We start from the raw sequence: 24,226 nt of genomic DNA, 5'->3' as shown, positions 1-24,226 counted from the left end.
AAAAAAAAAAAATCTAGGTATGGAAGAACTTTACTTTCTGTTGGGAAATAAAAGAAAATTATCTTTTAAAAATTACTTGTTACTGTTTTTAACAGAAGAGAAAATGAAGTGCTACTATCAAGGGATTTCCAGTCCTCTTTCTACTGATAAATTCTAGCCTAACTTTAAAAGGTTTTCTAAAATAAAACAGCATATCTTTTGATCATTACATCTCCACATTCTTGGGCCAATTTGATCCAGGGATTATTGTAATGTTTAAATTTGATATGAGTTTGAAATAATGTGTGTTAAAAATATGTGACAAGTTTTTTAAGACTTGAAATAGAACAATTTAGGGGAGTAACCTCAATAACCCGAATATCTCAGGAATATAACATGCTGGATTGTTCTTCATGATTAATTAAAGACGTGTATATTCTGCCACTTGCAAACTTTCTTTTCACGCAGGATGCTGTCTAGGCTGTATTTGACGTTCCCTGCCCTTGATTTTGATTCAGGATTGCTTCAGTCTCCTTCCACTTTCTTGCTATCTGTTAGGAATATGGTAACAAAATGCAATAGGATGAGAGGTTTACAAATACACACATGTACATTTCTGGAGACTGAGACACCCATGATGAAGGTGACAGCAATTTGGGGTCTGGTGGGTGCTCAACTCTGGCACATAGCCAGGAGTTTTCCACGATCTCTCTCCTCATGGTGAAGCATAGATAAAAGGTCTCGCCAGCCAGGTTATCAGTCCTGTTCATGAGAGCCCTCAGGACATAATCACTGACTGTGGCCTTGATTTCTAACCACAACATGTAGGGGTTTAGGATGCCAGCAAATGAATACTTGTGGTTCAGAAGCATTTGCTCACTGTCAGAATCAGCCTTGGTGGATAGAATATGGATGTCAGATCATAAGAAAGCACAATAGTTCCTTCACTTACAGCTAAAGTCCAAGAGATTACATAAAATATATCACAATATCTCTTGAATAAGTAAATATTTTTTTCTTTGTTGTCTCCCAGCTGCATTTTAGTTTAGAGGGAATAGTAACTAGACCAGCAAGAATTTTACAACTCTCAAATAAAAAAAATAATATATGCAACAATAATCTGTGAATGGATCAGGGCAAGATAACTAATCAGATACAGTGGCTACTACCATTTTAAATATCTCTTCATAAAAACATGCTATTTACCACTGGGGTGACTTCTTAGACACACAGAATAAGAAAACTGTCAAGAAACTTGGTGCCTTGGGAGAGAGATGATCAACAGGTTGATCTTACAGCTGAATCTTTAAATTAAAACAAACTGGGTCTAGCAGATTGTCTTACAAAGTTACAGGGGACAGACACCCAAATACAGGTACATGTGTCTCTGTGTCTCAAGACAAGAAATAGTAGAGCCTCAGGGCTGAGAGTGATAGGGAAGAAAGGGCATGAGCCCTGTCAGTCCTTTGTTCTCATGAGAGCTCTCAATATCACCTCACCTCAGTTTACCAAGACAGACCTATTCAAGAGCAGCACTATCCTAGCCCCTCCGGCAAAGTTTTACCCTCTTTTAACTGGGTCAGTGGCAGGGATAGAACCAAAAGTTGGATTTCCTCCCCTGGGTTCACTTATCTATAAGGTAATGCATCAATTTGGGCAGCTTTTATGCTAGTAGTTCACCATAGATCAATGGCATATCAGGCATCTCCTCAAGTCTCATCTAACTGTGATGATCACTCTACATACAACATACAGATGTCAACCCTCCTGTATCAACAGGAAGTCAACAGATGGAAAACCTTAAAATCAGAAAATGTGCCAAACTTAAAAAGCCTCCAAAGAGAGACTATCAAAGAGTTGAGATTACAGATTTGTCTGTGTTTCTCTTTTAATTTTCTGTCCAACTAAGAGAAGATGAGTATAATCACAGCAGGGACAGCATTGATTAAATGCTAATGATACATTTCCACAGGGAACTACAGCAAAATTATGCCAAGCTAGAATGGTTGTTTGTAAAGGTAAATCTGTATTTGCTCTTTGAGAAAAAAACCATGAAATCAAATAAAAATTTCCTTGAAATATTTGTCAAAATCAAGTTGTGCAGGGATTATTTTTATCATAAACATTCTGATATATGACAGCTATTTCAACATAATTCTGATTTTGAAACATTTCAATCATGATATTTCATTTGAATTTTAAATCAAAACATCACAAATTGTCATAACTTAATAAGAAAGAGGGAATCTCAAAAGATGACATTAATGGCTACCTTCTAGCTGAAGTTTCATAGATTCTTTAGTTCCTTTTAAAGGGAGTACTTAAATCTTCACAAGTGAAAGTAACTTTTTACAAATTTAATACATGTAAATTGTATATAGTTCATATCAAGATTCTGTAGTTCCTTAAAAAATGTCATGTAAACTTGATACTTTCAGTTTTCAAAAGCAAAGATCTTAATAGTCTACACATCATATTTCAGAAGAAAATGAGTTGAAATATTGAAAGCATACAGTCTAATAATCATCTTACCTCATTTTCACTGATATCATCATTCCTGAACACTCTGTATTCAAACCCCAGAGAATTCAGGCTTATATACATGTTTACAAAAAGAATACAATCTTGGTGGTCAGCAGAACACCCTCAAATGAGATAACCTAACTACTTTCAAATAGCTTTGTGCAAGTTCTAATATCCAGACTTCTGGTACAGCAAAGGTGTTGCTAAACCTTTCCCGTCTTTTGCAAGAACATGCACACTATCAAGAAAAAAGTACTGGGCTCAAGTATAGGTATGCCTGCTTGAATTTTTTTTTTAAGAAACTAAAGAGCTACTGGGCTAGAATTCCTCCACAATCTGATTTACAGTCATGCAAATTTTAAAGGGGTGTTGGCTGTTTTTAAATATCTGTACTGGCTCAGATGCAACATTTTTTAAAATTCTTATTTATTATTTTTATTTTATGTGTATGCATATATTGCCTGCATGTAGGTAAATGCACCGTGTTGTACAATGCCCACGGAGGTCAGAAGAGGCTGTTGGATCCCCTGGGAATGTAGTTACCAACTGTTGTTAGCTGCCACACAGATGCAACACTTTAAAAAAGAGGAAAGTGCACTCCAAAGTAACTGGAACGCAAAGATTTCTTGATTGGCATCCCAAGGAATACTGTGATATAATTATTTTTAATTACCAATTCACATATCTAAAGAAAAGGATGCATAAGGCTGCCCAGAGGCACTGTTCTTCAGCAGGAGTTTAATACACTAATGCAGGCATTAGCACTGGGGGCTTTTGTCAACCTTTCACTGACATATCACCGACAGCATAACAACACCACTTACAATTTATGTGTCTTTCACTTGCAAAGTGCTTTACAATAATTAATCCTTAGAAAACTCACTTGTGGGGGAAATGAGTAATAGATTAGAAACTAAGAATCTCAAGCAAAACATGGTTTGAATAGGACCAAAAAAAGAATCAGGGTTTTGAGATGATGGAAATAGAATTTTTCTAGCATTGCCAAAATTAGCAGTGTTGCTCTGATACGGCTTACAGGTCTAGTGTCTTCAGGCACTGACACCAGAATCACAGTGTTATTTTGTACTCACTGCACTTCTCCAAGCTCACGTCTATAAATCAATGAGTGTTAGAGCTTTAAGAACCACAGATTCTTCCACACATTCTCAAAAATGATAGAATCCCAATCTTTCTGGGCATCCATTCTTTAGCACTAAAAGTAGTGCGGTAACTGTTATCAACAAGATAGACCATGAGTTCACCACAACACTGAACACAGAACAGAGCATGTGGTGGCCAACAGTCACACCCAGGAAACTCGATAATGAACTACGTCCTCTCAGCTTCATTCACCTCATCATGTAGTCTGCCCATTATTATTTGTTGAACTCTAATTACAAGACATTGAATTATTTAGGAAGAAAAATGTGTGTGTGCGTGTGTGTGTATGCAGTTTATAACAACTAGAGACAAGTAAATAGGAATTGAAGAAGATTAAATACTATTGAGGGACGGGGACACAAGGGAAGTGGTTTCTGTTGGGTATGGATGTGCAACACTTCACACAGATGTAGTATTCACATTGATCTATAAAGAACTGGGGAAGATACAGAGGACTAAGGGAGGGCACCAGTGTAGGAACAGCTCTCCTGCTCTCACCAATTTGCAAAAATCTGTAGCTGACATTTTATCACTTTGACTACATCCTGCTAATTCAAACTCAATTCCCTTGCTGAAATTCTGGGTGAGAAAAGCTTTTAATTACCATACAGATTGGTTGCATGCAAATGTGTGCTTCTGCAGTGCTTACAGACACAGCTTACTCTTTCATATATTTTAAATATTCCTAAGACTATTTCTTCTAATGCATATTGTATTTACCAAATGGAAGGCTTTAAATTTCTTGAATGTAAGGCTAAAAGTCTAGTCATACCACATCACAATTGCTTATATGAAAGAAAATGAGCCTAAGAAAGACCTCAAATACACATCCTATGTATTTTGTTCTAGGGATTAACCAGGATAGGCTGCAGTTCCTAAAGGATGTCTAAGCAGAGGGTGGTGGTTTGAATGAGAAATGTCCACCATAGGCTCGAGTATTTGAACAGTCAGTCCTCAATTGGCAGCACTGTTTGTGGAGGTCATGGAACCTTTAGGAGGTGCAGCCTTGCTGGAGGGAGCATGTGCTGGGTGTCTTTGAGAGGTGATAGCATTGCCCCACTGATAGTTTACTCTGTCTCCTGTTTGCCATCGAAGATGTATGTGAGCGCTCAGCTTCCTGCTCCTGCTGCCATCCTGCTTGCTACTGCCAGGCCTCCCCACCACCCTCCCCATGAGTTCTAACTCTCTGGGCCCATAAGCCGTAATAAAATCTATCCTCCATGTGCTTTTGCTCATGATGTTTTATCATGGCAACAGAAAAGCAACTAATAAAATAGCTGACAATGAAAAAGCTCAAAAACTGTAGTTGAATTAAACTTTCTTTGGTGAGCTTACAGTTTCTGGGAAGTCGTAAGGATAGCACGCTATAAGGAAAAAGTGGAGTACCTTGTGAAGTTTTAGAAAGGGCCATTAATACAACCTGCAAGGCACACAACACAAGCGGGCACGAAGACTCATGTGTTCCAGCTCAAAAGCCAGCAAATTCTACTGAGTATTTCTTCATGAAAGGGCAGTATCTCAGTATCAGAATCACAAAGCCATCTCAGATGTTTGTTATTTACTGTTCTCCCAAGTGTCCCCTGCTCCACCAGTCCCGGTGGACCTGATTTTCTCTGTGGTTTTGATCCTCTCCTACAAAACCCAACAGGAACTCCAGCAAAGCCTCAGGGAACACAAAAAGCTCCTCTGGCAGCCCAGTGCTGGCTCAAGAAGACACTGTACCTAGCAGCACCTTCAGACTGGGTGCCGGGGTGGAAAGTCTTACCCAGTCTATCACAACACAGCCCTCGGCCCTCCTGGCACTGACACCAGATGTACTCCCTAAATCACAATGATCTATTTTCATGTCAATAAATGTAGATGTAACTAACATTGTGGTCAACGGGGATGCTGAGTGGAATATGTCTCTCACTGGGATTGTTTTTTAATGCTATTTTAAAGTCTAGGCAGCTGCTTTAATTTTTTTTTTTTTTTTTTGCCTAAGCAAAGATAACCCAGTGACTTTGCCAATATTATGGTTCTGAATAACCAATCTAGTATCTTCCAAATGCCTGGAGCCAAGGCCTGGAGGAGGGGTAGAAGGAGCCAATTTTGATCAAACCAGGTCTTTCCTAGAGGCATTCTTAAGAATTATCAAAATCATAATTTACAGTATCATTTTCAGTAGAGTTAGCTATAATTTGCTTTGTACACATATTTCTGTTTTATATATTAAATGTTATTATTTTTGAAAAGGGAATGTGTAGGTTTTCTTTACAAGGCTGGCAAGGTGATCATGACATATAAATGGGAAGAACCTCTGAAGGCCGTCTGGAAATTAGTTAATGTGGGAGCAGAGCAAACACAAAAACAGACTATGAGGTACGCAAATTCCAATGTAATGCAGACCTAAAAACTATACTATAAATAAAAACAGGCAGTTAGAACTGGATTTGTGGTATCGGAAAGATGATCTCTGGGCCTGTAGTCAAGTCTTTCCAGGACAAGCCCAAAGATCCTAATGCGCCCTTCATATTGTACATAGATCTGAAAAAATAGGATCTAACTAAATATCTGCTTGTTAAAGGTAGACAATAGCTACTAATCACTGTTAATTAAACATTCACCTACTCAGTGAAATTTGTTGTGTGCCTATCATGTGTCAGGTATCATACAATGCAATGAATATCCAGTGGTATAAAGGCTTACATATGGCCTCTGACTTAGAGAAAGATGTTAAGTAAAGGACACAAGAAGCTACAAATCACAGTAAATATTGTGGAGGAAGAGATCCACATGGTCGGGGAGGCATACACAGGCTGAAAGCAGTAACACTAAAACAAACTTTTAAGAGAGTCAGTGTGGCGGGGCAGAAGGGGAGAGACACTCTCATTTTGGTTGCAAGACATAGAAAGACCAACCTTGCCCATCCAGAGTAAGTTCTCCCTGCTGGCCAGCTTTCACAGTGCCATAAGGTGCTATGCTAGCAGCTGGTGAGAAAATATACCAGGGTCCTTATCCAACATTGGATCCTGCATGCTGCAATACCAATCTTCCAGGTAAGATATGCCCAGTGGTGCAATAACGGCACATCTGTTACAGGGTGACTAACAGCTTCCGAACTGGATTTAAGACCTGGTTCATATGAGGGAATGCCATGCCTTACACTGCAGTCCTGGTCAAAAGCCCATAGCTGGAGTAATCACAGGCCTTAAGGTAGAATCTGCTAGTGTTACTTTGCTAATGCACATGCTGTCAAAGTTCCTTCTCAACTTTTATGTTTATACGGATAGATCTGGGCTGTTCTCAACACTGATCAGAGAAGTTTCTTTTTGCTGTGGGCAGCAGTTAAGCCAGAGACTCATAACTGGTCAAGGTGCCAAGAATAAGCGACTGAGTGATTAACCTTAAATAGGACATCTGTATTAATCACCCCATGCCATGGCTTAAGGAATGTTCTAGAAGAGTAGGTAGAAATAAGGTAGGGAAGAATATGTAATAATGTGGTAAAGAGACTGAGAGAAAACTAATTTCATTTCATTTCAACATTCACTGGAAGTCCAAATACACAACCAGGAAACCACTATGGAGAACACAAAATTGAGCACACTGCTGGCTTTGCAGGAAAATCAAGTGGGAGGGGGCACACAAACCTAAAAGAATGGCCAATTGGGGTTGAGCAGAGCTCAGTCACTAGCCCTCTGTGTGGCCTCGGTCACATCAAGTCTTCTCCATGAGCTTACATTTCACAGCTGTCAAAGAGCTTGTGGGCCATTCAATTTCTGAACTCCATGCTATTCTTACTATACTCCATAATTAGAAATTGTTCAACTACTTCCAAGTGTGGGTGTGGTGTAAGGCAGTGACCATCTTTCTGGGGCCCGAGATATATCTGTGGGTTTGTTGCTGGTAAGGTATGTGTTCAGTCATTACTTTTTTTTTTTTTAATTTTATGTGAGTTTATTAACTTACAAAGGAATGAGCACCCAGTGCCTAGCCCCTCGCCACTCAGAGCCCGCCTTATCAGACCACGCCCATAGCCCAACCTCCTCCCCCCGCCATTCGCTCACGACTTCGGGCCAGCGATCTCCCCCCAGTCCCACAGGGAGTCAGTTCATTCTGTCTTTGAGTTGCTGCGCTGCCTGTGAGTTTCCTACATCACACACTCTACCAGTGGCTCCTGGCTTCCGTCCCTAGATGGCTCCAGGCTTCCCTTCCAACTTCCCGCTCCTGTCAGGCCCCGCCCATTGGAGGAACCAGGTGCTATAGACCAGGCCAACACCTTTTGTTGAGAAAGGCTACAGGCCCTAGTGGACAAGCCATCATAAGTATATTGTTTAATGAGTATAGTACACCTACTGGGATATTATCTGAGCATTTGTATTTACATTCATGTTTGTTTTAAAGTGTCTACTTCCTTCCATTTGTCTTTATAGTAGGAAAAAACACCACTGAGATAGATCAGTGGCCAGCCTAAAGACGACTAATGGTGAAGCCCAAGAAGCCACCATCTCACCATGATACAAGAGAGATCAACCTACATCTATCACCCCCTCCAAGGCTCAGGGACTTTAGCGGCTGGTTCAGTCGTTACTTTAAAACCTGACTTTTGAGACGTCTGAGCCTGAAATGAGCTGTTCAGTGACAGATAAAAATATGTCATATTAATGCACTCGCTAACTCACTGAACAGCTTGGGGTTGGTGGGGCGGGGGGGTTAAGGAGTAGCATCCAGATGTGCTAAGTGCTAGAAATTCAAAACTGCATAAAATACAGTCCTTGGATCTTTGACATCCAAAAACTTAGTAATGGAAATGGGTAGAGGAGAAAGCGATTATAGATAGATAGTTCACAATTCTAAGTTCCAAACAGGACCATAAATGCAGTATTTTAATATTTTGAGGTCACTACAATGGAAGTAAGTGCTGATGATAGAGGTGAATCTGGAGAAATGGCCACAGGGCCTGCACATGAGCCTGACTTGAATGAATGAAGAGTTAAGCAGGGTGAGGAACATCCCAGGCAGACTGCACGCTGTGGAAAAGCAAGAAGGGAGAGAGGGAACACGGCACTTTTCCTTCCCAGCATCTATTTCAGCACAGTGCAGATAAACAGGATTTTAAACATGGGAAGCCACCCAAATCGAACAATTCTCATTTCATCAAAATCCTGGGGGAACATTTTTAAATCTCTTCTGTAATTGCCAGGAAAATGATGCGTGCCCAGCATCTTTATTTTTAAAAAATAGCCTTTATTTCTTTTAATCCAACAATATACTACTTTCCTGCTAGTGACGGGACGAAATTCTGCATTTCGAATGTTAATTGGAATTTACTTATTCTTTTGTAAGGTGCATGAATATGGTCTGTCAGCAATTAAACAAACCTAAATAAGGAAAAGGAGAAAAAAAATAGAGACAAAATTGGGCTTTATAAAAAAAAAAAAAAAAAAAAAACAACAACAACAATGAAATGCATCAGCATCAGGAATTCTGTCAGCTCTGTTGACAAACATGGCCTTGAAGGATGTCCTTGACAGGTGAGGACAGGCTCCTTTTCTAGCTGCTGTCAACCTGGGCTCAGCTCCCCTCAGGAATGTCTGCATGGCTGGCAGCTGCTGAGAATCCACAGTTCCTCCTAGCAACAGATGGAGCCAATCAGAAGCAAGCAGCAGTGATCCTGGCTATTTGGTGTGGTGTAATAACATCTCATTTATCAGGCAACCCCAGTAAAAGCTATATAATGCAAAAGATAATGCAAGAGATCAAAAGTTATATTCCCAAGCTCCAAAAATGATTTGATTTTAACAAATTTGACTGGTAATTTGCCTTAATTAATTAATTAGTCTATAATTAATTTGTCTATAATTAAATAGTCTATACAGGTTTAAGTTACAAAGAGACATCACAATGCAATGGACTGGCTTCAGATGAATAGACAGACAGAAAGTTTACTTCATTTTAGTTCTTACCACCTATGTATTCTTAGGCATGTTTCCTGGGCCTTAATTCTTTCATCCCTTAAAGAAACTAATACATGTGCCTTACTTAACACATTTCACACGGGTGTTATGTTAATCATAAAATATAAATTGTATGAGGGGCTGGAGAGGTGTCTCAGCAGTTAAGAGCACTGGCTGTGGCTGCTCTAGCAGAGGACCCAAGTTCAGGTCCCAGCACCCACATAGTGGCTAACAGTTGTCCTTAACTCCAATTCCAGGGGATCTGAAGCCCTCTTCTGACCTCTGTGGGCATTGCATAACATGGGTACACTTACATACATGCAGGCAATACACTCATACACAAAAATAAAAATAATAAATAAAATATTTTTCAGTTTAAATGGTATAAAAGTCTTTTGAAGTGGCAAAGCACTACAAAAGTATTAGATCACATTTTCCTATTGTTAGATCAACAGTATGTAATATAGTTAACAGCTTCAGCTCTCATGTGAATAGTTTGGGGTAGGTCAATTTATTTATTTTTCTCATACCTGTCCATGGAAAATAATGCTAGGATGTAATTTAGGGACTCACTGTGAAGACTGAATCAGTAAATGTATGAGGTCTAATGCAGTAAGCACTCAGAAATGCTAACTAGCATAATTATCATCATTGCTACATCTCATAGCACTGTGGGAGATGGAAGCATTGTTAAATTGGACAGAGCCATTATTACTACAAAATTGGCCCCAAAGCAATGGGCTGGATACTCAAACACACATGTGGAAAGAATTGTCCCTGCAACCACTCTCTGACATAGTCCTGAAAACTGAAGGCTGTTCCCAAGTTACCCACTGTCCCACCAGGGTCTGAGCACTGACTTTACTTTGCTTGTCTCTTCCATCATTCTCAAAATTATATGCCTCCTGCTCCACAGAAAGGAATAAACAGGATTGTCTGTGGAATGTGCAGTCCTGTCAAGTGCGTAGTTCCTTGGAATACAGAACTTTTATTTCTTATCTGCTTTGCTTCCCTTTGGCAGGAGGGAGAGAAAAGAAAACTTCTATTAAGGTCTCTAGATTAGGTACCTTCTCATTTCTCACGAGCTCCATTTGTTTGTGGTAATTTTAATGTTAAAAATAGACAGCATATCATCACATAATCCATACTTGAATATGATGTGGTAACAGAATTTGTAATTCATTTTGCAACAGGTAACAGTGGTGGCTATTTTTCCTAGACCCAAAACAGCAGGATTCATGTCATGAACTATATATTTAGAAGTTCCGTAATGCTTCTTCCACACTCAGAACTAGAGCCGAGCCCTCTCTGGATGTCTTTACTGTGCACTGCCTGCCCACTTTGCTGGACTGTGAGTCCCTGTGAGAGAAGGTTACTGTGTGAAGCCAAAGCATCTAGCTCACTTGGTACACAGAATATACACAATGGGTGTTATTCTAGCTTGCCTTCGATTGCTGTGACAAAACATTCTGACCAATACCAACTTGGGGAAGAAAGGGTTTGTCTTACATCTCCTGGATCACAGTTCATCAGGGAGCCCAAGATAGGAATTCAGGGCAGGAACCTGAAGGCAGGAGCTGGAGCACAGGCCATGGAGGAACGCTGCTTTCTGGCTTGCTCCCTTGGAATCTGCTCAGCCTGCTTTCTTATACAACACAGAGCAAACTGCCCAGGGGTGGCACCCCCCACAATGAGTTGGGTCCTCCCACGTCACTCAAAAATCAAGAAAGTAAGTACTCCACAGAGAGAATAAGTACAGAGAGGGAGAGGAGGAAAGAGAAGCGGGAGGAAGAATGTGTACAGAAGGAAAAATCAAGAAGTATATAAACATATGTACAGAGAACACAAGTATTTCAATTGACTGCTATAAATAAAATCCTATATTATAATTTGACTGTGAAAAGTCACTCAAAGGCTCATGAGTTAATCCTTGGTCCCCAGCTGATGTTGGTTTGGTAAGCTGTACACTTGGACTTAAGGACCCTACATAAGGCCATGGAGGTGGTGATACAGGTTATAGCCAGCTTGGTGTGGGAGACCTATCTTTCACTGGCCTCAGATAAGTCATTCTGCCACCATGAATGCCACCATGCCTTCCCTCCCACCCCTTCCCTCCCCACCATGCCTTCCCTTCTACTCTTTTCTCCCCATGCCTTCCCTACCATGGAACTGTAAGCTAAAATAAATCCTTCTTCCCCTAAGTTGCTTTTTATCAGGTATTTGGTCACAAAATAACAACAATACCTCCTCATTAAGCACATATTGCTTTCAGAGCAGAGCCTTGGTTCCTATTGCCACTTTTTATACCACTTCATTCTTGGACTGGGCACCATTATAGGATATGAAAGAAAAATTGAATTTTTAACTGACAAATTTCCATAAAATGCAAAAAAATCTAAAAGTAAAAAAGTTTTAGGCAAAGACATATGATATATCTTTATTTTTTACTACCTTCCAGGAACACAAGTGTTCCCTTGCCCTTGACCAACTCTACTCGCAGTCAGACACCACAAGTCAGTCTGTTGTCACCTGCTGTCCTTCTGGCTTCAAAACACTGGAGCCATCTTCAGACAAGTATCTCAGCCAATATTATTGTCTCAAATGAGAAATAAAAATCTAAACTCCAATAGGTGATAAAACATTTACTTTTAAAATAAGGGATAGAAATGAAGCTTAACCTTTGAAATATGAAAATTTTATGGCAGATGGTACCCTAAGAACCACAGATCTAGAGACAAGAGGCTTAATCTTCAGATATGATGCAGGGGTGACCACACTCATCTTTGAGTAACTTACCATATGTCAGATACAGTAATAATTATATTACTCTGATAAACTCATGATTTTATTGGATCCATTATGATTATAAACATGAAAATCCCTTGAATGTAAATAAAAATAATGTACATAAAATTACAGAAATATTTTCAAATGTAAGTATTTTTTTTTAATTTTTGATGTAGGGTCTCCCTGTGTAGCACTAGCTAGCTTGGAAATGGGCATGTAAACCAATGTAGCTTCAAACTCACAGAGATCCACCTGCCTCTGTGCCCAGAGTTCTGAGATTAAAGTTGTGCATCACCACCCATGACCCTTAAATGTACGTTTCTGAGGCACGATAAGAGGCAGAGAGAAAAAAAATTGGAAAGTTTTTTGTATCATCCACTACAGAAGCCCTGACCCACTAATCCTCCACTTCCATCAGGGATGTGGACAAAACACCTTAATCCACAGCTCAGATGAGTCATTAGCTATAGTTCCTAACTGTGGAACACTGTGAAACAACAAAATGGATGCCATTTATCAGCGAAGCGTCATGCTGTCCACAGAAGCTGGAGAAGGAAATAACCCCTGCATAAGCTGTAAATGAAGTATTTTAGAGAAAGGCCTTTGGTGACTATGTGGGAGAACTGACACTGACTGAAGCCATCGGGGGAGGAGCAGGGAGAAGAGCAAGGTGGCAGAAGTGACTGATTCAGACTTTCTCTCACAATACGAAAATAGATGCAAGATTTAAAAAATTTGTTTTTATTGAATTTTTGTGCAGTTCATACAGAACATCTCAATCAATTTTAATCATCTTTATGCCTCAGTCCCCACTAACACCCTCCCATAGCCCCGCACTGGAATTCATATATTCTGTCATTTGTGCTAAGGCCTACTGTGTCAAGTTAGAGTCCCCAGTGCAAGTTCATCTAGTGTCCCATGCTTGAGGAAGATCAGCTCTTCCTCATCCAGCAGTAATCATCTGCCAATATCTGTTGAGCTAAGATTGGATTCTGCTGTCCATTTCTCCAGTTCTATTCTGAGATTTGTCTATTTGAGTTTGCATGAGACTTGTGTATGCTGACACCACTGTTGTAGATTCATATGAGCAGAGTCCCAGGAGCTTGTAGGACTCTTATTTCCATAAAGTCATGTACCTCCTCCCTGGTTCTTACAATCTTTCTGCTCCCTCTTCCTCAATGCTCCCTGAGCCCTGGATGGGTGAAATTCAATGTAGGCATTCTGTGTAGGACCAGCATTCTGCAGACTCTTAGTCTCTATAAGGTTTGACCATTTGTGACCTTTTGTTTTCCTGGCCCTCTGTTGAATAAGGGAGCTTCATTAATGAGAATTGAAATATTCATTAGCGTCCTCTTTGCCCCTGTTCTATGTTCCGTGAGCCTTAGGTGTAGCGGTTGCATTGTAAGTGTTAAACTTAAGCCTGGGCAATTCATAGACAATGTCTGTGTGTGACCAGTTGTGGTACTTTGCAATAGTCTCTGTCTGGTGCAAAAGAAGTTTCTTTGATGAGTGGTGACTGGGGTATTTGTCTATAAATAGAAGGATGCATATTTTGCACATAGTAAGAAATTACATCAGTCTAGGTATGTGACAGCCTTGGAGATTTCTCTAAGATCTATGACATCTCCAGCCATATGTATTTGGTTATGTTTACAGTACCACACATGAGTTTCCTCCTGTTGAATGGGCTTTTAGTCCAATTAGGTAGCAGTTGATTATCTCCCAGATAAAAACGCCACTACTGCACCAATGTAGCATGACATGGTGGTCATTGATGTGGTTATTTGGGTCTTAAAGCTCATATTGGATCATCGATTGGTGTCCCTTGGTGCCTTCATAGTGCCCTCCAAAGCTGAGATCTAGTCTTTATTTAATGAGCTGATACTAAGGGGCTCCTTATTAGGCAATATGGAGGTGTTTTAAGAACCTTTGAGTTGAAGAAAACACTGAACATGTGGAAAAAGAAGGCGACAATGAAATCATGGAAATGCCACAATGAAATGCCATACAAACAAGAACCTGAGCGTGGTGAGAACTTCTGACAGAAAAGAAGGAAAAAGAAACACAAGTGAGGTGGGAGGCCTACAAATCAAGAAAACGGCTTTTGTTTTGTTTTGTTTTGTTTTCTGTGGATGCAACAAGATTCATAGCTTTCTACATGGAAAGAAAAGTGAGGAGGTTACAGCTCCAGCCCTCGATGAATCTTTGGAGTGGGAAAGCTTCAGTGTCAAGTTAAGCACATGAGAATGCAAAGCAGAGGCTTGTCTGGAGTATTTTAGGCAAGAAATATGGAGGACGGTTTTATTAGAAAAAGCTGGGATCGGGACAGGGAAAAATAATCGGTAGAGATAAAATATTCATCTAGGAAAGGAACCAAGTTCTGGTCAAGTAGGGAAAACCATTTATGACGGTGTATAGTTGACATGAGAATTAAGAGAAATGCAAGTGAAGGCACGCGCAGAGATGGCTACCAGACACCACACTGGTTCCTCTACACAGCTTAACACTTATCTGAACTGTTTATAACGGATCCAGTCGAAGTACCCACTGAAACAGAACAAAGATCAAGGTTACATTCTGCAAGTAAATAGCACTGAAAAATACATTTCTATAGGTTTATGACATTTAAGAAAATCATGTAAACCTCCATTGGAGCCCCCAAGAATGCTCGTAAGGCTGTTACCTTTCAGAAGAAGCAGAATGAATCAGTGTTTCCAAAATCAAAGCATCTCAGGGAATAGCCTAACCATATGTTCTAATGGACAGCCAAATAAATTCTAGTTCTGTAGCTTTTATACTTCTGACCAACGATGAATGTTTTATTTCTTGCTCCCAGAGAGTAGCAAATGCTGTCTCATTTGCACAGATTATACAATAAGGCATTTTCACAAAGCTATACATAAACAAAATGGTGAGTTCTGAACAAAGAAAATATTTTAAAAGTTTAGGCTTGGGCTGGGCGTGGTGGTGCCTTTAATCCCAGCACTTGGGAGGCAGACGCAGGAGTATCTTTGTGAGTTTGAGGCCAACCTGGTCTACATAGTGAGCTCAGGACAGCCCCATTACAGGGAGACCCTGTCTCAAAAAGACACACACACATATAAAGTTTAGGCTTTACATTTCAATTTTCTAATGTAAAAAATTGTAGAGATTGAAACAAATGATTTTTTTCTTTTCACTTTTGAAATCTAGTTATTCTATTAGTTATGTGTTCATTTATTTATTGAGATATCCATTAGTCTAAAAATGAGAAAAGTAGCTACAAAAGTATTGGATTTGATTAATATTCTCATGAAAATCATTATCACACAATACAGTATTTAAATGTGTTGAAAAGGTAATTGAAATGTTTTTTCCAATAGTTTTTCAGCTTTTACTATTAAGCATCATTTACTATAATAGATGGTAAATGTATCCAGATAGATAAGGATATTAATGGTCACAATATAGTGACAGAATGTCGACAAAGATGGAAAAACTCATCTGTTCTTCACAATGGCCGAAGGCTTTAGAACACTAGCAGTGTGCAAAGCACATGATGAATAACGTGCATTTCCTGGGACTCCAGATTGTAAAGACAAGGTCAAAAGAGGAACAGTAAAGCGAAGATGAGGCTACGATGACCTTTGGTGTATGCTTAGGTAATAAAGCCTAAACAGAGACCTTTTTGTAAAGATTGGCTTCCAATGTTGGTGAGCAGAAGTTAGGCATCACTTACTCAAAATGCTTGAGCTACAGGGGTTTTAGATATGATACAACTTCTGTATTTTGGAATATTTCTCTACATCCATAAGATCTTGGGGGTGGCACTCTAGCCAAAACATAAAATTCATTTATGTTTTGCACATGCTTTTCTGCACAGACTGAATGTAATTTCATATAGCATCTTCAATATGCTTGAATTTTGACTGTGACTTCTCATACGAAGTCAGGTAGGGAATTTTCTACTGGGGCATCATGTCTGCACGCAGAAAGATTTGGAACCTGGAGCATTTTGGAGTTGAGTTTGCAAATTATGGATGCTCAACTTGTATCAAAAACTAAGTCAGTGATTTAATCTACTTTTATTGATTAAATTTACCAAAAGGAGGCCAGGGGTATCATGCTGTTGGAAAGTAGAGGCAGAAATGGGAGATCTGAAGGTGACTCAATATGACAGAGTTAAAAAAAAAAAAAACTGTCAGAGGCATTTAGACTGGGTTTGGGGACTTTAGCAAGAAGCTGATTCACAGAGACAGGTGCTCCAAGGGCCACTGAGGGCCAGTGAAGTAGCCAAATACACAGAGTGCTTGGAGAGCTCTATTTACTGTCACACAAGATGAATTCATCCTTCTTTGGGAAATGCTTTTTCCTGACACTTCATTTTCCGTTTTGGACTACTGAATTGGTCTCTCAAAAGATTGTGGAATGTAGCCAACTCTGCTCTGTGTTTTTCATCCTAAGACTTTGCTGTATAAATCTGTATTACATTTTCACATGATACATCTTAGATACTGGAGACTCTGCCTATGTGTCTTCATTTGTAAAGAAAAAGACACTGAGAGGTGTCTGCGTATAAATATAAATTTGAGATTTTGGACCAGGAAACTCACATAAGAGGTCTTAAAATTGTGCTGTACAGTCTACTGTAGTATGCCTCACAAGTCCCTTCCAGATTGCAAGAATACACTGTCATGACTGAGATGATGAATCAGCAGATGAATCAAAAGAGATCACTAAAAGACTTAAGAATGAAATCACACTCCAACAATACACCCAACATTAAAGACTGGAGAAGTTAATGGCAGTATTTGCTGCTCTTCCAAAGGACCAAAGTTCCATGGAAGCACATCTGCCTATAACTCCAGCTCCAGGAGATCTCATACCCTCTTCTGGCCTCCATGGATACCTACACATATGTAGCATACACTCACACAGACACATACAAATACACATAAGGAAAGACAAAACAATTTTTTTTTAAAAGTAAGCTGTTAATCACTAAGCCATCTTTCCAACCCAAGAAACAATTTTATTTTTAAACTTGGATAAATAGTCCAAAACATCTCATAAAACATTTTTAAATTCAACGAGAGAAAGCAAAAATATAATTTGTATTTATAATGCACCTATTTTAATGTGCCATCTTTTTAACAAATATGGACACATTTTTAAAACCCAGACAAAAACAACTTAGAAGCCCACACTCAGTGAATATACCAGTAGAAGAAAATAGTCACCTCAGTAGGAAAACTCTACCCAAACAGTGTTTTGTGGTCAAAATTATTAGACTTTATGGTTGTAAAATACAGTCCACGGCAACATGGATGCTACCGTTTCCACTCTTTTTCCCACAATTTGCTCTAACAAAAGAGTGATAAAAATGCATCACTTCTCCAATGTGAGAAAATTCACACTTTTGCATTACTTTAAACAAATAAACCATGCAATTCAATTGGGCTGTACTGAATACATTAAGAAAAAAATTATTTTTATTTACTTTTTAGTATCTATTAAATCATGATTAAGCTGACATTTCAAATAAAATTGGCTTTTTTTTATTTTAAAATTCTCTTTTATTTTCTCCAGAATTAATTTTTTTTAATTATTTATTTAATAACCACATACTTAGAAGAAGCATTTCATTACAACAGCATTGACATACTCAATAACAATTTCCAGAGCTAAGATGCATCTCTTTCAAAATTGGCTGTAAATTTTTAGGTTCATAGCTTAAAAAAATCTTTCTTATGTCACGTTTGCCCATTGGAGAGAGTCATAGAAACTCCTCACAGAAATAGAACATTGAAAGTCAGGATGAAGCAACATTTTTGTTCTATGACTTGAATCACCAGGAGTTATAGAATGGAGGTACATAATACTTTTCATGATCTGTTATCTGACACAGACTTACTAAAAATCTGAGTATTTTTAATAATATGTTTGAAGGAAAACCATGTTGTTCAATGTCAAATCCTTTTTTTTGAAGAATTATTATTTTTTTAATTAAAAAATGTAATAACCACATGATTAGAAGAAGCATTTCATTACAGCTTTAACATATTCAGTTACACACTCCAGCTTTTAAAATCACAACATTGATTTTTAATTCCCATACTATAGAGTTTAACCACTCAAAATATACAATTCAGTGGGTTTTACTTCTATGTACACAATTGTGACAAAAAGTATCCAACTTTGAAACTTGTCAGGACTCTTAGAACACAGCTCCACACCCTTCAGCAAGGAACCTCTCTCATTTCTCTCATCCCTATGCCACATGATATGACCACCAATCAGAGACCTGCTGTCAGGATGAAGTGATGGATTCCAACCTTTTCTAAAAATAAAATAACAAAAGAGAATTTTCTTTTTCTGTTGTTTTATTTATTTATTATTATTAGTTTATTTTATGTGCATGAGTATATTGCCAGCATGTATATAAGTGCACCTGTGTTGTGCAATGCCCACAGAGGTCAGAGGAGACATTGAATCCCTGGAACTGGAGTTACAGATGGTTATTAGCTGCTGTGTGGGCGCTGGGAACCAAACCTGGGTCCTCTGCAAGAGCAGTCAGTGCTCTTAACTGCTGAGCCATCTCTCCAGCCCCAGGTTTGGATTTTTTTATTTTTTTATTTTTATTTTTATTTTTTTGGTCTTTTTGAGACAGGGTCTCCCTGTAGCCCCAGCTGTCCTGGAACTCACTATGAAGACCAGGCTGTCCTTGAACTCACAGAGATCTGCCTGCCCCTGCCTCACAAGTGCTCCGATTAAAGGTGTGCACCACCATGCCCAGCTGGTTTGGACTTTTTAAAATAACAAAATATCGGGTTCCTTTACAAAGCATAATGTTTTCACAGAAAATACATTTCATAGAATTTATCACTACCTTGTCTTTATAGCAGCACACATATTCCTCTGTCTGAACATATAAAATTTTATCTCTCCACTAGTTTAACATTTGAATTGCTTCCATTTTGGGGCTATAATGAAAATGTGCTTCTACACAAAACTGAATGGTCATAATACATTTTCCTTTCTTTACACTAAATGCCTAACAGTAGAGTTGCTGGTTATATGTACACTGTTTAAGCTTTTGAGGAACCACCAGGCTTTAAAAAATGTCTACAGAACTTTAAAGTCCCACTAATACTCGATGAATATTTCACTTTCTCACCTACATGTGTTATAATCTATCCTTTTAAATATTACCACCATAGTGTGTATGAGGCTTTATTTTTGTGTGATTTTAATCCGTATCTCTTTGCTAGTTGTTGGCATTGAGCACCTTTTCCTGAAGCTATTTTTTTGTTTACGTGGACCTATGACAGCCACTGATCTACAACCAGACTCTGCACATTTCTAATTTGGGACTTTTATTAATTTGTTGTGGCAACTCTTCATGTATTCTAGGTATGAGTTCCTTATTAGAAAGGTGATTTTCAAATATTTCTTCCATTTTATGGATTGACTTTTTACTTGTATTTTTTGAAGCACAAAAGATTTTAATTATGGTAAAATCTGATGTATTATTTTTATTGACTGCACTTTAGGTGTAATTTCTAATAACTGCTGTTTAAGCTAAGGTTTCTTCAAAGGTCTGTCTCTTCATAAATGGCATGAAAATTAGCCTTTACAAAAAAGAATTAGGGTTGGGGTGTATGTGCTATTAAATTAGACTTTTCAAGGTCTTAAGGTAATGCCAATAAAGGCTTTTTCATTGAAATGACCAAAAACCTTCCTGCAAATCTTATAAATTTATTAATAATTTTATAGGGCATTTCATGCAGCACATAAAAATTTTAAAACTGTACATCTGATTCCTGGATTCTACAAAAAAAGAGTAAAAATATAGAGAAATAAAAAGAGAAATGCTCACATGATGAGTCCATGAGATGTTCCAAGTTCATGCCAAGACCTGAACGGAACATGTTGTCATAACAAAGTAGATGGGTCTCACTGTCAACACAAATCCCACGTGTGAAAAGTTCATATTTGTTCAATAGCTGACTCGCCCATCATAGTGAAAGTGTTTCTCATTTTGTTGTCAGCACCTAAGATAATATGTGCAGAATGGCACTTATAAATCTGCAGGTAGTAAATGATTGGATGGATGGGAATATGAAAGCTTCAGTACTTCTGAATTTTCAGGAGTACCATATAGACACCAGGCAAGTGTATCTGCACAGTCGCTGTTTAGGCCCTGCTCCAGTGCAGTAGCCCTTAGCTTCCCCATGGCCTGTCACAGTGCCCAGAGAGAGCAGTCCCCATCTAATAAACCTGGAGAATTAATGTTAAGTTGCAGTGCTCATTCATCCTTCTCATAGCTAGTAGGAGAAAATTCAAAGGAAATACCCAGCAATCTGCTATGAAAATTCAGCAAGCAAAAAGCTTCTGACCAAATCCCAGCAGAGGCCAAATCTATTTCATTCATCCTGAATGAAATTAGAGGTAATCTTTCTTCCCTATAGTCTCTAGAGTCCAATATTTGCTTCTTGGTAGGAGTTCATAAATTTGATGACTAACATCAATGATGACTCAAAAGATCTTATGCAACTTAATGAAGAGACTATGTATGTAATCTATGCTTCAGTCCACTCATCTCTCTTTCTCTCTCTCTCTCTCTCTCTCTCTCTCTCTCTCTCTCCTAAAATCCTAAAATAATACATTATATATAGATATTTGGTCTGAAGAGGTATGGCAGTTGTCACACAGGTTCCCAATATCAACTCTTTTCCTTTGTGCATATGTGTGTGCTCATGTGTTCATGTACACATGTTTGCATACATGTATAGGTATATATGGGTGCATGTAGGTGGATACATGTTTGTGTCTATGTACTAGTGTGTGAAGGTGTAAGTGTGCATGTGTGTACATGTATGTGGACGCCAGAAATGATCCCAGGTTTCATTCCTCAGTCACTGTCTGCATTGTTTTTTGAGGGAGGGTCTCTCATTGGTCTAGAGCTTTCTGAGTCCACTAGACTAGTAGCAAGCAAGTCCCAGGGATCTGCCTGTCTCCTACTCACCACAGCTGGGATTACAGTAACACACTTCCATGCTCAGCTATTTTTTTTCAGAATCTTTTTCATTTATTTATTTTTACACCCACTTCCCAGATAGCACCCTCCCATAGCCTCCTTTCCCTCAATAGATATACTCTGATATCCTTGCTACTGTCTGCTGTGTTGTCGGCACCTCCAACCATTCCCCACTACTTGCCCTTCTAATGAATCTAGTCTATCTAGAGGTCTTTGTTTTAGGAGATTTTTTACTTGGGTTCTGGGGATCAAATTCAGGTCCTCATGCTTGCTCAGCAAGCTCTTAAATGACTCATCATTAATTCTGTTATTTCCTAGTCCTTTGAGAAAAAGTGAACTCATGAAAACATTAAATTCAGTCATCTATGAGCCCTGAATTCAGGGGGTGAGGCAAGAGGATCATGAGCTGGGAAATCAACTAGAGCTACATAAATGAGACTCTACCTCAAAAACCAAAATCAATCAAGCAAGCCGTGGTGGTGCACATCTTTAATCCCAGCAGTCGGGAGGCAGATCTTTGTGAAATCAAGGTCAGTCTGGTCTACATATAGAGTTCCAGGCCAGCTGGGGATACAGGGAGACCCTGTCTCAAAAAGAACAAAAGAGGAAAAAAATCGAACCTCGGTCCTGGAAAGTAAAAGTAAATGTGAAAAAAATTTAAATTGGACCTCAAGACTTTGGGTCTACACCAACACTTCAAACCACTCACTGAAACTCACATGAGACCACAGCCAAGCTTGTGTAAGGCAGATGCATAGTTACTGCCCAAATCCTAATCCAGGGCACTTTGGAGGGCTAAATTAAACCAGTTCTATCAATGATTACACTACGAAATCAGCACAAACTAGGACTGTTCAGAATGAAGCAGGGCATATATTTCCCCCATGGGAGGCTCATGTTCTCAGTGGCCCCAAGATAAAATTCTTTCCAGTTGGAGCAGACTGAAATATATGTCACTCAAATTTTTAATATGTTTCATTAATTTCCCCACTTAATGACTAAATTTTACTTTGAGAAAAAAATAGAAATAAAATTTTGCTCTACAAATGCAGCATATAGTGAAGGGGAAAAGAATTTGTTTTGTGGCCTGGCTCTGTCCACTGCTGTCTGATTTGGCCACCAGCACAGGCTTTTTGTTTGTTCTGGATTTTATTCTTCTCAGTGTTGCCTACACAGAGACAAAACTTCTGCAGAGCTGTTACAAGGAAGGCAAGTCTTTGCTTCTCTGCTTTCCCACAGCTCCATTTCACACATATCTCAATTAAAAGTACAAAGCAAATTTCAGTTAAAAATTCACTGAGTTTCCCTTAGCATGATTTTGCTTCTAATCTCCTTCTCTCCCTCTCCCTGTAGGTTATGTAAGTCATGGATGGTAAACTTATTTTATATAGTATGTTTCTCTTCAAGTGACTTACATAGAGAGACATTTTCAACATGGGATGTCTCTAATATTGGAGGAATTAAAAAAGGAAAATAAATTTATACATGTATTTTCTTGTACAAACCCAAGATACAATCAAAGGCAAAAAACTACTAGTTTTTACCTTGCTATTGGAGGAAACTGGCTGTGATCGAGACCTAGCTCCTCCATGGACTCTAAAAGCTTTGGAAATCTCACAGTCTGTTGGCTTGATATGCCTAACAGCAAGTTGGAAAGAAAAAAAAAAACTGCAATTTGTTTGATTGTCAATTAATTCAACCAAAGATCTCATTAGTGCTGTTCTGAAAACTAAATCTTGACTTTGTTCTTCAATGGAAAAACGTTAGTAGAAAAACATGTGTTAAATTTTTATAATTAAGGCTAACCTTAGAGCTAATGTATTAGCATTTTCTAGAAGTTTGAAACTCTAGAAGTAAAACCAACATGATTTACACTGAACAGTAGTATGGCCACGGTCCTTTTAAAGGTGAACCATTGACTGATTAAGGGTGCATATAGACATAATCAGGAAGACTATTAGGATCACACAAACTTGAGTTATTACCAGAATTAAGCTGAATGATGCTTCATAAACTTACTCAACAAGATTTTAACACATGCCTTCACATAAAAACTGAAGTTTTTGAAGTTTGCAAAATATTAATCTACATTCAATGTAACCTCTAACTTTAAAGCACATATAGTTTGTTGGGGTTGGAGAGATGGCTCAGTGGTTAAGAAAGAGCACTGGCTGCTCTTGCAGAGGAACTGGGTTCGATTCCCAGCACCCACATGGTGGCTAACAGCTGTCCATAACTTCAGTTTTAAGGGATTCAACACCCTGTTCTGACCTCTGTAGGCACTGAATGACACAGCCGCACTTAAATGCATGCAAGCAATACACCCATACACATAAAATAAAAATAATAAATAAAATATTTTTAAAAACTGGAAGCATCCCCATTGAAATCAGGAACCAGACAAGGCTGTCCACTATCCCCACTTCTCTTTAACATAGTACTTGAAACTCTTGCAAGAGCAATAAAACAAGAGAAGGAAATTAAAGGAGTAATAATTGGAGAAGAAGAGATCAAATTATCCCTTTTTGCAGATGATATGATATTATATCTAAGGGATGCCAAAAATTCCACCCGAAAACTCCTAGAAATTATTAACACATTCAGTAAAGTGACAGGTTACAAAATTCACCTATAAAAGTCTATAGATTTTCTATATACCAATAACAAGCAGTCGAGAAAGAGCACATGGAAACACTCCTGTTCACAATAACTCCAAAAAAAAAAATACAATATCTCAGAGTAAACCTGACCAAAGATATTAAAGAGCTCTACAAGGAAAATTTTAAATCTTTAAAGAAAGAAATTGAGGAAGACATCA

General features: G+C 38.6%; 1 protein-coding gene across 3 annotated transcripts in view; it reads right to left on the bottom strand.

Annotated features, from left to right (window-relative positions):
• Nucleotides 1-24,226, bottom strand: part of Fgf12 (fibroblast growth factor 12) — a 432,870-nt gene that overhangs the window by 155,997 nt on the left and 252,647 nt on the right. Inside the window, exon 4 of one of the 3 annotated variants that reach the window (XM_029553899.1) lies at nt 9,120-9,277. The exons of the other annotated variants lie outside the window; for them this stretch is intronic. Coding sequence (XP_029409759.1) covers nt 9,230-9,277 — 48 coding nt within the window. The 3' untranslated portion in view covers nt 9,120-9,229. Of the gene's footprint in view, nt 1-9,119; nt 9,278-24,226 lie in introns of those variants that run through there. 3 annotated transcript variants of the gene reach the window in all.

Source organism: Nannospalax galili, unplaced genomic scaffold (genome assembly GCF_000622305.1).
Source record: "Nannospalax galili isolate Female #2095 unplaced genomic scaffold, S.galili_v1.0 scaffold1084, whole genome shotgun sequence".
Taxonomy (NCBI): domain Eukaryota; kingdom Metazoa; phylum Chordata; class Mammalia; order Rodentia; family Spalacidae; genus Nannospalax; species Nannospalax galili.
This window is presented reverse-complemented; position numbering and strand designations above follow the sequence as displayed.